Raw genomic sequence first — 13,067 nt, forward strand, 5'->3', positions numbered from 1 at the left:
ATAACCATTTGGGTTTCACAGTCTAAGTCAAGCCCTCCTATCTCATGCATCTGTACATCTATTTATTTACTCTGCCAGAATGCCCATTCCCTACCCTCTGTAGTCTTCCTGCCTACCTAGTTTCTAGTTGTCCTTTAGGATTCAGGTCACCTCTTCTTGGAAGTTTCTCTTGACCACTCCAGGATCAGCTACAGTGCCCTCTCATGTATCCCCAAAGTATTCTGTGCATGTATTTATCAAAGCATTTACCTCCTCCTCACCCCTCCCCTGTTAACTGTTACTTCCTGGAGAGCAAAAACATTTTCCTCATTGATACATATATCACCAGACCCTACCATAAACCCAACCCTGACATACAGTAGCACTTAAAAAATATTTACTAAGTGAATAAGTCAATGAAGGAACGGATTTTGTGGAGTTAGAAAAATAGCACTTGAATGGAACATACAAAGCTGAGTTTTTGAGCTGGTTCTGGCACTTTACGGATGGTCTTTGGTGAAATCATTTCTCTTCACTTGAAATGATCCAGATAAGCTCTCAGGTTCCTTCCACATCTATAAATTATAAGTATAGAACACAGGAAAGTAGAACTATGCAAACTTACAGAACTGACAAATTCCCTTCCCCCAAATACCCTACTGGCTCTGTTTCTCTGGAAAATGCAGACTACCACAGCATATCTCTGAAGTTTATTTTATTCTATTTCTAAAATGATAGCTTTATTGAAATAAAATTCACATACCATACAACTCACCCACTTATATCATAGTTTTTAGCACATTGAGAGTTCTGTGACCACAATGGTTAATTTTAGAACATTTTCATCATTCTAAAAAGAAACCTAGCTGGGCATGGCAGTGTGTATCTGTAATCCAAGCATTTGGGAGACTGAGGCAGGAGGATCATGAGTTCAAGGTCAATTACATTAGGGAGACCCTGTATCAAAAAAAAAGAAAAAGGAACCTTGTATCTATCAGCATCGCTTTCTTTCCATTCCAGGTTCCTTCCAGCTCTTAGAAACTACTATTCTACTTTCTGCTACTGTGGGTTTGTCTATTCTGGAAATTTCATACAAACAAAATCATACAATATGTTTTATTTTGTGACTGGTCTATTTTACTTACTGTAGTGTTTCCAAGGACCACCCATATTGTAGCATATCCAAATCCTTTATTCCTTCTCATTGCTGAATTATTACTATTATTCCATTGTGAGGATATGCCATATTTTACTTATCCACTCATCACTTGCTGGGCATTTGGGTTGTCTCTAGCTTTGAGCTATTATGATCATTTGAGTGAAGTTTTTGTGTAGACATGTCTTTATCTCTCTCAGGTATATAAGTAGGAGGGGAATTCTGGGTCATGTGGTAACTATTTCTGTGTTTCACTTTCTGACAAACTGTCAGATAGTTTTTCACGGTGGCTAACTATAATATTTTCCCAGAAGTAATATATGAGGTTCCAATTTTTTCATATTCCTCAACACTTACTAACATCTTTTTTTTTTTTTTTTTTTTTTGGTGTTTTGAGATAGAATCTTGATATGTAACATAGGCTGGCCTGGAACACACTCCGTAACCCAGGCTGGACTTGAACTCATGATCCTCTTGCCTCAAAGTGCTGGGATTACAGGTGTATACCACCACACTTGACCATCCAATAGAACTTTCTATGATGATGAAAATGGTCTGTCAGTGCACTTAGTAGCCTCTAGCCACATCTGGTTGTTGAATACTCTGAAACATGCTAATACAACTGAAAACTGAAATTTTATATAAATGGCCACATGTGGCTATTGTCTACTGTATTGGACTATACAGGCTGAGGTTCCTTATTTCATTAGAGACTATATTTCTCAGCTAGAATTATTTCAAAATAACTTCCCCCATTGAATATGACCCCTAACATACAGCTCACTCAGGAAATAGGTTATGGGTCTATTTTTTAAGTCGGTACCTAGCCTGACAATGGTCATATTGACTGAGGCCTTTTGCCTCTTCCCAGCTCTGTAAAGCACCAGAATGCTGAGGTTCTATTTCTTCCATATAACAAATAAGTTCTCTTCCAGCAGGATTGCTATGAAGCCTCTTCATCACTCCCAGCGGATCTGTAATACATAATATTGGGATCCCATCCTTCATCTTCTTTCTGACTAGCTGCAGCTACAGCGGATGGTTTTCATGTATATAAATGACTTCCCACCTGGAACACTGACTGTATCTCTCAGCTTTTTGCAGTGTGGTGGGGGTAGTTAATGTCCTCAGTATAAGCCTTTAACCAGGGCTCTAGAAGTCATTAGCTATTGTATACCCAGTCTCAGAGGGACAGTTTTGAGGTACATTCTACACTGTAAGTAGGATGGGGGCAGGACCGGCTTCAGTGAGGCTCACGGAGTCACATGGTAACACCCCACAGTGCACCATTACCAACTTTGCCTCCACTCTCTTCATTCCATCATTCCAGATTCTTAGTCACACTTCCCTCATAAACTAATTATGTGAATAGAAGTCATTTTTTGTAGGGAAATGTAAATCAAGGTAGGATCTGAAAATATTTTAGTCCATGGCTTTTATTCACTTAAAAACATTTTCTGAGTCTTTGCCAGTATTGTCCTATTAGTGGGGAACTTGGGCCCTGAATCCCAGTCCATGGTGGGACCGCTGATGCTCCCAGATTTATAACCTACAAAGGTTAAAACAGGGCTCAACTCCATTCAGTTCTCACCATCTCATATTAAATTAACATTCTGGTGATAATCTAGTCTTCACCAAATGGCGTGACTGATGATACCTAGAATTTAAATGTACTCAAGTAGCTTCCTAAAGATCTCCTGTCTCAACATTTAAAATACTGCTTATTCACATGCATTTCATTAACCAGACTCTAAACTCTTAGAGGAGATAAGAACCATTGTATCTTGAGTCTAGTATTGTAGGTATTTAATGAATATTACTTGGATGAACATTTTTATCAGTGACTCTTCCAATTGTTAATGACTGAAAGCCCAACTCAAGCTAGCTTAAGAAAAAACAAACAAAGCAACACAGTCCAAGGCTTATGTCATGTTATAAGGAGCTTATCTTTTTTTTTTTTTTTCCCCGGTGGGAGGTTACTTGGGATTGACCTCAGGGCATTGTGCTTGCCAGGCAAGCACTCTACTACTCTAGTCCCAATCGTTGTATTTTTTTTTTCAGATAGGGTTTCATGCTTTTGCCAGGACTGGCTTCAGATTTCAATCCTCCTACTTCCACCTCCTGAGTAGCTGGGACCACAGGCATGCATTACCACGCCCAGCCCTATTTTCAGTTGTCTACTGTTATGTCTGCTGTGTGTGGCTTCACTCTCAGGTGGGCTTTCTTAGGTGGAGTCCCCTGGTTCAGCAAATATTTGTGTTCTGATTGGGCCTGATGGTCTTGACTTGATTTATGTTCCATTCCTAAACCAGACACAGAAGCCAGAGTATGTGGTGATCTGCTTAGCCAGGACTACATCCACAGGCTTACCCTTGAATTTGAGGTTGAGGGAACCTGCTGGTCAGAAGTACAGTGGATTGAGACAGGTGTGTGTGTGTGTGGAGAGAGATATTGGGGAGCATGGATGTTTATCAACCAAAGCAATTCTACTTTGACTCCCATTGCCAAGTTCCATATATGTTTTTTCCTAAGACTGGATCCCTGTGAGGCATGAATCCTGATCCACACAGGACTTGGTGGGTGCCTGCCAGCTCTTCCTGCTTGAGTGGTCCTCAGATTCTGTCTCCTGGCATACAGCTTGGTCCTGCTTGTCTTCTTCCTGCTCTGAATGTTTTCAATAAGTTTCCCAGTGCATGCAATGTCCTTTCAGGCGTTTTGGCAGCTAGTGAGTCATGCATACAAAGAACTATTCAAAGCAAAATGTGGTCAGTCTCTAAGAGAGTACTGAAAAGATGTTTGGTGAGCAGAGATAAAGACCTACAACATCTGCAGGGAGCATGAGAGCAAAATAGTGATTCAGGGACTACGGAGCACCCAGGAGAAGCTTTAAGTGTCAGATGAGCAACGGTAATGACAGTGATAATAATAACAGCTAACCCATTAGTACTCAACAATGTGGTAGACACTGTTCTGAGAATTTTACACGAATTAACTTTATATGAATTAATGAATCTTCACAATGTTCTTTCAAGTAGGTACAGTTATTTCCCCCCATTTTAGAGATGAGATTAAGTAACTTGTTCAAGGACACAGAGCAAGGAAGTGGCAGAATATGACTGAGTTCCTATCATGGAGAGTCTTGAAGGTCAGGCACAGTGTTGCTTTTGATCAGAAATTCTCTGAGTACCTATTTCATCTTTGTCGGTGAGCTCAAGCTTTCTTATAGCAGAACTGCATCTGGATTACCTTGTACTTTTCAGAACATTTAAGTGGACTCCACCCTTAGGTAGGAGCTAAATATAAGTCCTCATCCAATTGACTATCTTTTTATCCCGGTAAACAAGTGTTTTAAAAGGGGCATGTCACTGGAATGAGCACTGCTGTACAAATAAACTAAGTCTCCCACTCAGCCTAGAACACTAGACAGGAAGTTATGGGCCCAAATAATAGGCTTTCACCTCTGACTCAGTGTGTGATCTAGGGCAACTGACCTAATACCTCCGAGCTACAGATTTTCCAATGGAAAAAGAGGGGAAAATATACCTGATTTGCTCCATGAGGACATATTGGGAGGATAAAAATAAATACCATATTAAATTTTTGTAATGTTTAAGAGGAGAAGTGTCACAGTAGACAAGGTATTTTTCTTAGTTTCGCCATATTTTCACTATTCGGTAAATATGCATTAGGAACCAAACATGGGATTACAACAGAATTAATAAACGTTCTTATGGGCGAAGTCAGTTTCAGTGTTAAAACAGATTTAATAATGGAACATCAACATGGTAAAGGAGAGAGAGAGAGAGAGAGAGAGAGAGAGAGCCAAAAGGAGTAAGGAGTTAGTAATGGACTCAGGAAGACAATCAATGCAGAAACTATCCTCAAAGAAAAAGCCTGGGCTCTGGGTTTGAACCTCAATGAAGAGTTTGCTGTGTGACCAGAGGCAGTCGCTTAGCCTCTCTGGACCAATTGCCTTCTCTCTAAAATGGAGATAATAACAAGCTACTTGAAAGCGCTGCTGCGAAGATTAAATACAGCATGAGTACAAAAGTCAAAACCAGTGCCTGGCTATGCACCGCACATCAGTTGTGACTACTGTTACCTCTGCAGAGAAAGGTCTATTCTGGTCTCTTTTCTACAAGGAAAACCATTGTTTCTAGATCAGACCTCGCTCAGGACGTCGAGGCAGAAAAGAAAAGTGCGTTAAAGAGCTGGGAGATGGACGCTGCAGGCGGGCACCCGACTCCGGCTATGCAGGGCGGCAAGGCACTGCTCCCTCGGCAAAGTCCATCTTCCATTTCCTTCCCTGCCTTTTCGGGAAAGCCAAGCTCCCCCCCCCCCCCACGCGTTCGGTTATCGGGTTTTCCTGCCTGGCAAGGTCACCGTCCCCCCTGGGCTGGTCCCCGCGTCCTCCAGGGTGCTGCGGGGCGCGGCGAGGGGGCGCTGGCGGCCGGGTCCCGCCACGCCCCGTTCTTCCCCTGGACTCCCGCCGGCCGCAGCCGCCCTCGCAAGCCGGGCGCCCGCGGGGACTGACGCACGGGGGTGGGTGGGGTGGGGGTGGAGGTGGAGGAGCGCTTTCTGGGTGCGCGTCTCTCAGCAGCATTACGGCAGGACTGGTTCCCGGCTCCGGCCGCCAGCCCCTCAAGCCTCGCGGGCCCGGAGCCGGGACTGGCGGAGGCCGCGCGGGAGGGAGGGAGCGAGCGAGCGAGCGAGCGAGGAAGGGAGGGAGGGAGCGCGAGCTGAGGCACGCGCCCGCCGGTCCGCGCCCAGCCCCGCGCCGCCGCCTCAGCAGCCATGGCCGAGCGCCGCGCCTTCGCCCAGAAGATCAGCAGGTACAGCCCGGCGTGGGGCGCGCGGGCGCCGGAGGACGAGCGGAGAGCGCTCCGGGCCGGGCTGGGTTGGGCCTAGCAGGCGGGTGGGTGTGGCGGCGCCGGCGGCCGGCTGAGGGAGCCAAGGGGACCGAGGGGCCGAGGCCTTCAGCCGGGCCGGCGCCCTGGGCCGGGACTCGCGCGGCCCGGGCCTGGAGGGTGGCGGCGGCTCGCGGGCGGGAGGGCGAGTGGGGGAGCGTCCCAAATTCTTTGTGGTCCCCCCGCCAACATCTCTCCCTGTGCCCTCGTGGGGTGCGGGGTCCGCCCTCCTCCACCCCAACAAAAGGAGCGGGGCTCGGCGGGCTCGCCGGCGCAGGCCGCCCCCTCCTTCACGCCTCCGCGCGTGCCTGGCCAATGTGACAGGAGCCCGGCCCGCGCCCCCGGAGCCCCCGTACCCAGGCTGTGGCTGGCGGGGAAAGTTGAAGGCTGCGGGCTGCACCCCCGGGGTGAGGCTGCCCACCCCTCACGACCTCCGCGGCGTGTGGATTGTGGGGGCGCCCGCGTGCCCTCCCCCGGCCCGAGGGTGGGGGTGGGGCATGGATGGGGGACCGAGGGTCTGCGCCCTGGCAGGTGACCACGGGGGAGGTGGCCCTGCCCTTCGCCTACTTGTATACAGCCGGCCGCTCACCACCGCTTTCTCCCACCAGGAAAGAAAAAAAAATTGAATTGATGATGGGAGGTTTTAGTATTGGTAGGATTTCTTTGTGGTATGTCTTTATGTATAAGGCACTAGATATTTCTTTGCTCTTAATAAAACGATATTTCTGTGGCTTATGATGTCCCAAGAATGGAAACATTCAAATGCATTACACTTTTCTCTTTTTGAATTTCTGTGGTTCTGTGTCTTTTTAGTGTGCTGATATTTATGAAAGGTTTTTGGAGCTACCAAAAAAGACCTTTCTTAACTACTCAACTCCATAGTGTGAACTTTTTGTTGGCACATGTTTCATTTAAAACTAACATCGCTTTGATACAAGTTTTGTGCTTCCCACCCGTCCTCCCCGTTTTAAAACATGTATTTCCTTAAGAGGCAGAATAGCAAATTGGCAGAATCTGCCATGGGTTCAAAATCTATTACTTTTTTAGTTGGGACCTTAGCCAAGTTGTTGAAACTTTTTTTTTTTTTTTTTTTTGGCGGTACTGGGGCTTGAACTCAGCGCCTACACCTTGAGCCACTCTGCCAGCCCTTTTTTTGTGATGGGTTTTTTCCATTTAGGGTCTTGGGGAACTATTTGCCCCGGCTGGCTTCAAAACCGGATCCTCCTGATCTTTGCCTCCTGAGTATGTGGATTACAGGCGTGCGCCTGGCTTACTGAAACTCTTAACTTTTACTTGCCACATAGGAAAAATGGGAATAATAATAGTTCCCAGCTTTAGGATTGATGTGAACATTAAATGACCTAATTTGTACAAAGTGTTTAGCATAGTGTGTGACCATACTAAGCTGTCATCGAATCATTGTAAATAAATAGTATAACCTACAGAGTTGGGATGATGGGATATTATTTTGTTTTTGTAAAATAACTGAGTCTCACTTTTGAAGGCACTGCCATTAAAAAAAAGATGTATTCATTGACACATTTTTGATACTGATTTCTCTTTCATAGAACCAAAGTTTATGTCTAAAAACATGCTAATCAAGTAAGTGCACATAATTAGAGAGTAAGTTGTAAAATATCTACAATATCTGTTCTCCATTAACGGAATTTGTCATGAGATGGTGCAGTACCAGCCATAAGAGAAAAAATAAAATTGCTTGTGCAAAACAGCCCAAAATGCAAATAAGGATAGCCTTGTAAAGTTACAAAATTGAGGCGATGAGAAGAAGAGATAGACACTGACTGGTGGAGAGACACTTGGGATGTAGGTATGGCAGTGATGAGAGAGTGATTGGATATGGAAGGCTGGACAGACATCCAGGTTTCTAGATGGCCAACCAGGTGAATGATGGACGCCATCATCCAGATAAAATTGTACAATGGGAAGAAGGTGTTTTGAGAGTGAGAAATGAGGTTGGGTGGAAATGGTTGTGTTTGTGATTTTGAGGACGCAGAATCATTTTAATGGACATATCTGTTAGGTTGTTGGTGAAGGTATTTGACACAGATTGAACTGGAGACCTTGATTTGGGAATCAGTAGCAAGCAGATTGAAGCCAGTGGAGCTGATAATATTGTTCAGGGAGACTACAGACTAGCTTGGGGAGAAAGGCAAGGACAACTGTTGTAGATAACTATTATCTGCTTATTGTGAATGAATGGTACTTTTCTCCCTGTTACTAAATATGATTAAATAATACTTCTAGCCTGCCCAGTAAGTATGGGGTCCTGAGTTCAAATCCCAGTAATGCCAAAAGAAGTTTCATATTAAATAATACTTCTAAATTCGTGTTTTGCTTCTAAGTTTCCTGCAGAGAAAATGTAGAGATAAACTGGGTTTGATAGCCTTGGCCCTGTAATTCATTATGTAAACTTGGGCAAGTTACTTGACTTCACTGCTGTCTCATTTTTCCTACATAAAATGGGGATAAAATTGAAGGACTTTCCTCATATGATTGTTGTGAGGATTAAATAAATCAGTACCTCTAAATGCTTGGAACATTGTTTATAATTTTATAAATAATAAAATATTTATAAAATGTGACTTAGGACCTTTCCTTGAAACTGATAATCCTTTCTGTGATATGCATATATGAAATTTGTTGCTCTTGAAAAGCCTGTTGCTGTTTGAAGACTTTTTTTTTTTTTCTTAAGTTTCATGATAGTTCAGAAACCTTTACTTTAAACAGAATTGTACTGATCTCTTTTCTGGCTCAGTTATTATTATTTTTTTAGCTCTTTGCAAGTAGTGCTATTATTTTTTAAGGCTATGATTTAGTGATTTCTGAAATCTTTTTATTCATGTATTACTGATTATAGTGCTTATCATAGAAAAGCATGATATATCTTATATAAATCAACTAATTGCCTCTTTACTTGTCTGGCCTCTCTGCTTTTTTGAGGGCTTGACCCCTGCCTTTATGGAATAGTGACTGTCGATTAGTGAGCTAGGATTTTGTTTGTATGATTTTGTCCTATCACTTGGTATTCAGCAGGAGGATGAACATTTGTGCACATTAAAGGTACTTTTTACTACATTCTCATTTTCATAACCAAGAGACGCAGAACATAGCAAAGAATATATAGGCTCTGGGGTCAGATTGCACAGGTTGAAATTCTGCCCACATCACATAATAGCTGTGTGATTCTAAGCAGTTGATCAGATCTCTATGTCTTTGTTTTGTCATCAGAAAAATGGGGATAAAGTCCTTCATAAAATTAGTGTAAGGATTAAATGAGTTAATACATGTGAATACTTAGAATTGCACCTGGAACATAAGCATTAAAAAAAATCTTAGCTACTGCTGTTACCATTCCTAAGTTATTTGCTATTATGTTTAATATTGTTACCATTTTCTAGATGAGGAGTTGAGTATAATGGGAGCCTTTCATTTTAACCTAAACATACTAACTTTCTCAGTCTGCTATTTAATCATCTTTTCCTTGAGCCTGAAACGTCTCTTGTCCCCATAGCTTACTCATTTTATTGTACTTTTGAAACCCATTCCTTCTTAGTTCCCTCAGAACTTAGATTCCACACTTATGTATTATCCTTTCCCCGTTTTATCTGCTCTCCTGCCTCTATCATAAAGTGTTCTTACTGTGGGTCTTTTTCAGGGCTATTGTTTCATTGGTCTGGTTAGTGTATCTTTTCATCAATTTTAAATTATCTTAATTATAGTCACCTTTGGGATTTGGTAGTCCAACTCCTTCCCATTTTTCAAAAAAAATCTTTGCTGCTCTTAGCCCTTTGAATTTCTATGTAAATTTTAGAGTCTACCAAATAAATAAATAAAACTTCAAACCCTGTTAGAATTTGAATGGGATTACATTGGATCTATACATCAATTTAGTAGACAAATGATATTTGTTTAATATGGAGTATTACACACCATGATCCATGGTGCATATCTCCATTTAATTAGATCTTTCTTATATTGCAAAAAGGTTCTTGAATTTCTTTAGTTAGATTTAATCTTAGGTATATAACAATGTTGTATCCAGTTATACATTGCTAAATTCTTACTGTAAAATTGTATCTGAGGATTCCTTTGTATTATCCACGTGGTCATCATATCATCTGTGAGTAATGAAAATTTATTTCTTCCTTTCTAGCTTTATTATAACATTATTATTATTTTTTGGTTTTGTTGTGTAGACTGTTTGCGGTAAGGCCCATGTATTAAGGACTTGATCCCCAGGGTGGTGCTGTTGGGAGGTGGTGAACCTTTAAGAGGTGGAACCTAGAAGGAGGTCTTCAGCTTATTAGAGGTATGACTTTGAAGGGAACTATAGGACCTAGCTTATTCCTGGTTGTCTTAATTCTTGGTCATAAGATGACCAATTTTACTCTGCCATGTGCTGCCTCACTACAGGCCCAAAACAAAGGGGTCACATGATCTTGGAATGGAACCTCAAAAATTGTGAGTCAAAACAAAACTTTTCTGTTTATTACTTGATTATTTCAGGCATTTTGTTGCAGTGATGGAAAGCTGACTAATACGCTATTACCTTACATTACTGTGTAGATTAGTACCATTTTTATTCACCATTGAGCATTTTTGTTTTGTTTATGGTCTTAAACAGGAAGTATTCTGTGTTTCACTATTAAGCCTAATGGTTGTTGAGGGTTTTTTACATCTACTCTTTGAGTCTGGGTTCTCTAGAAACAGAGCATGATACTGGTATTACCAACTGATGGTTTATTTGAGAAGCACAATCCCAGGGCATCAGGAATGAGAGAAAAAGGAAGTGAGGCAGAGGTTATATCTTATCTTTCTGACTATTCTTCCACAAAGAGCTGGAGAGATTGTTCGGCAGATGTGCTTGCTTGGCCACAATGAATATCTATGGACAGAGTAATAGTTCCTCAGATGGGATTCTGGAAAAAGAGGGAGTTTATTTTTTAATTTTTTTAGTTCATTTATTCACATGTGCATACATTGTTTGGGTCATTTCTCCCCCCTGCCTCCCATCCTCCCTCTCTTCCCCCCTCCCCCCTGGCTTCCAGGCAGAACCTATTCTACGCTTTTCTCCAATTCCATTGAAGAGTAGAAATAAGCAATAATAAGAAAGACATAGTGTTTTTGCTAGTTGATATAAGGATAACTATACAGAGAGATTCCTAGCATTGCTTTCATGTACAAATGTGTTAAAACCCAGGTTGATTCATCTCTAACTGATCTTTACACTGGTTCCTAATCCCCTTCTCATGTTGACCTCTCTCCCTTTAAGGTTTTTTTACTTGTTCCTCTGGAGTGGAGACATCAAATGCTTTCAAGTTTTGGGTTTCTTACCTATCCCCATGCCTCCCATATGTGCTCTCCCCTTATCATGTGACCCAAGTCCAACAACATTGCTGTATTTGCCCTAGATCTAAAGACCATATATGAGGGAGAACATACGACTTTTGGTCTGCTGCGCCTGGCTAACCTCACTCAGAATGATGTTCTCCAGTTCCATCCATTTATCTGCAAATGATAAGATTTCATTCTTCTTCATGGCTGAGTAAAACTCCATTGTGTATAAACCACATTTTCTTGACCCATTCGTCAGTACTGGGGCATCTTGGCTGTTTCCATAACTTGGCTAGTTAACTCCTTTTACTTCTGTGTGTATGTTGCATCACTTGGACCCCTTTGGCAACCATTCTGGATGTCTACTTTTTCATTAGCTTTTTACAGAGGGGATTTTTTTGGTTGTAATATCAGAAACTCAACCAGATTAATTGGCCTGCACACAAAAAAGTGTTCACTGTTGTTAGTTAATTCTTTGGATTCAGGTCTGTTATCTTCAAATCTTGGATAAATTTTACGTAAAATGGTTGCAGTGAGATTTGGCGACCCCAGCTTCTAAGCCTACCAGCATAGTTTTTGCATAAACAATCCAGAAACTCAGTTAGTGGTCTGCTTCAGGCCACATGTGCTTCCTTGAACCAGTTACTTTTTCTTTAGGGATGTAGAGGACTCTGGCTAGTCCTCGGCCTCATGTCTTTGTCTATGGTTTGGGAAGGAGAGGTGATGGTAGCAGCACCACCTGAATCTCATTGAATGAGTTCCTTACCAAAGAGAAAGGATCTAATGTAAAGAAAGAAGATAAGAGTACTGGTCACACCAAAACAACTGATGTTCTTTAAAACTAATCATTTTAAGTTGTTCCACATCATACCTGTAATTTAAATGGGACTGGTGAAGTACAAAAAGCAGTGTAGGGAGAGTGTGATTGAAGTACTTCATATGCATAATGAAGCTGGGCGCTGGTGGCTCATGCCTGTAACCTAGCTACTCAGGAGGCCGAGATTAGGAGGATTGTTGTTTGAAACCAGTCCTGGCAAATAGTTCAGAAGACCCCCATCTCCAAAATAACCAGAGGAAAGTGGATTGGAGGTTTGTCTCAAGCAGTTGAGTGCCTGCTTTGCAAGCACGAAGCCCTGAGTTCAAACCCTAGTACCACCCCCCAAAAAATAAAACAATGATACCCATTAAAAATTGTTCAAACAAGAGACTTGGTGGAGGGGCTGTAGTGGTAGAGCGCCTGCCTAGCAAGTGTGAGGCCCTGATTACCAACAAAAAAAAAAGAAAAAAAAAATCATAAAAATTGTTCAAAAAAAGGGAAGAGAGGTATAAGAAATAGTATTAGGAGGATAAATTTGATCAAAGTACATTATATACATGTGTGGAAATAACACAATGAAACCCCTTTGTGCAATTAATATACACTAATGAAAAAGAAAAACAAAACAACAAAAACTAGTGTAATTTGATGCCAGCTAGCTATGGATTCCCTGTCCCTTAATTTTTAAAAAGTTTAGCTCAGACCTTTTTTTTTTGTTTTTTCATTTTTCTTTTATTATTCATATGTGCATACAAGGCTTGGTTCATTTCTCCCCCCTGTCCCCACCCCCTCCCTTACCACCCACTCTACCCCCTCCCTCTCCCCCCCCCAATACCCAGCAGAAACTATTTTG

General features: G+C 42.1%; 1 protein-coding gene across 13 annotated transcripts in view; it reads left to right on the plus strand.

Moving 5' to 3' along the window:
• The first annotated feature begins 5,808 nt into the window (after nt 1-5,808).
• Nucleotides 5,809-13,067, plus strand: part of Dock7 (dedicator of cytokinesis 7) — a 207,473-nt gene continuing 200,214 nt past the window's right edge. For all 13 annotated transcript variants that reach the window (XR_012449875.1, XM_074079907.1, XM_074079908.1 and 10 more), the window contains exon 1: nt 5,809-5,967. Coding sequence is in view for 12 of the 13 variants with exons in the window: in XM_074079907.1 (XP_073936008.1) it covers nt 5,930-5,967 (38 nt within the window). In the remaining variant the exon portion in view is untranslated. The remainder of the gene's footprint in view (nt 5,968-13,067) is intronic.

This window comes from Castor canadensis, chromosome 7 (assembly GCF_047511655.1).
Source record: "Castor canadensis chromosome 7, mCasCan1.hap1v2, whole genome shotgun sequence".
Taxonomy (NCBI): Eukaryota; Metazoa; Chordata; class Mammalia; order Rodentia; family Castoridae; genus Castor; species Castor canadensis.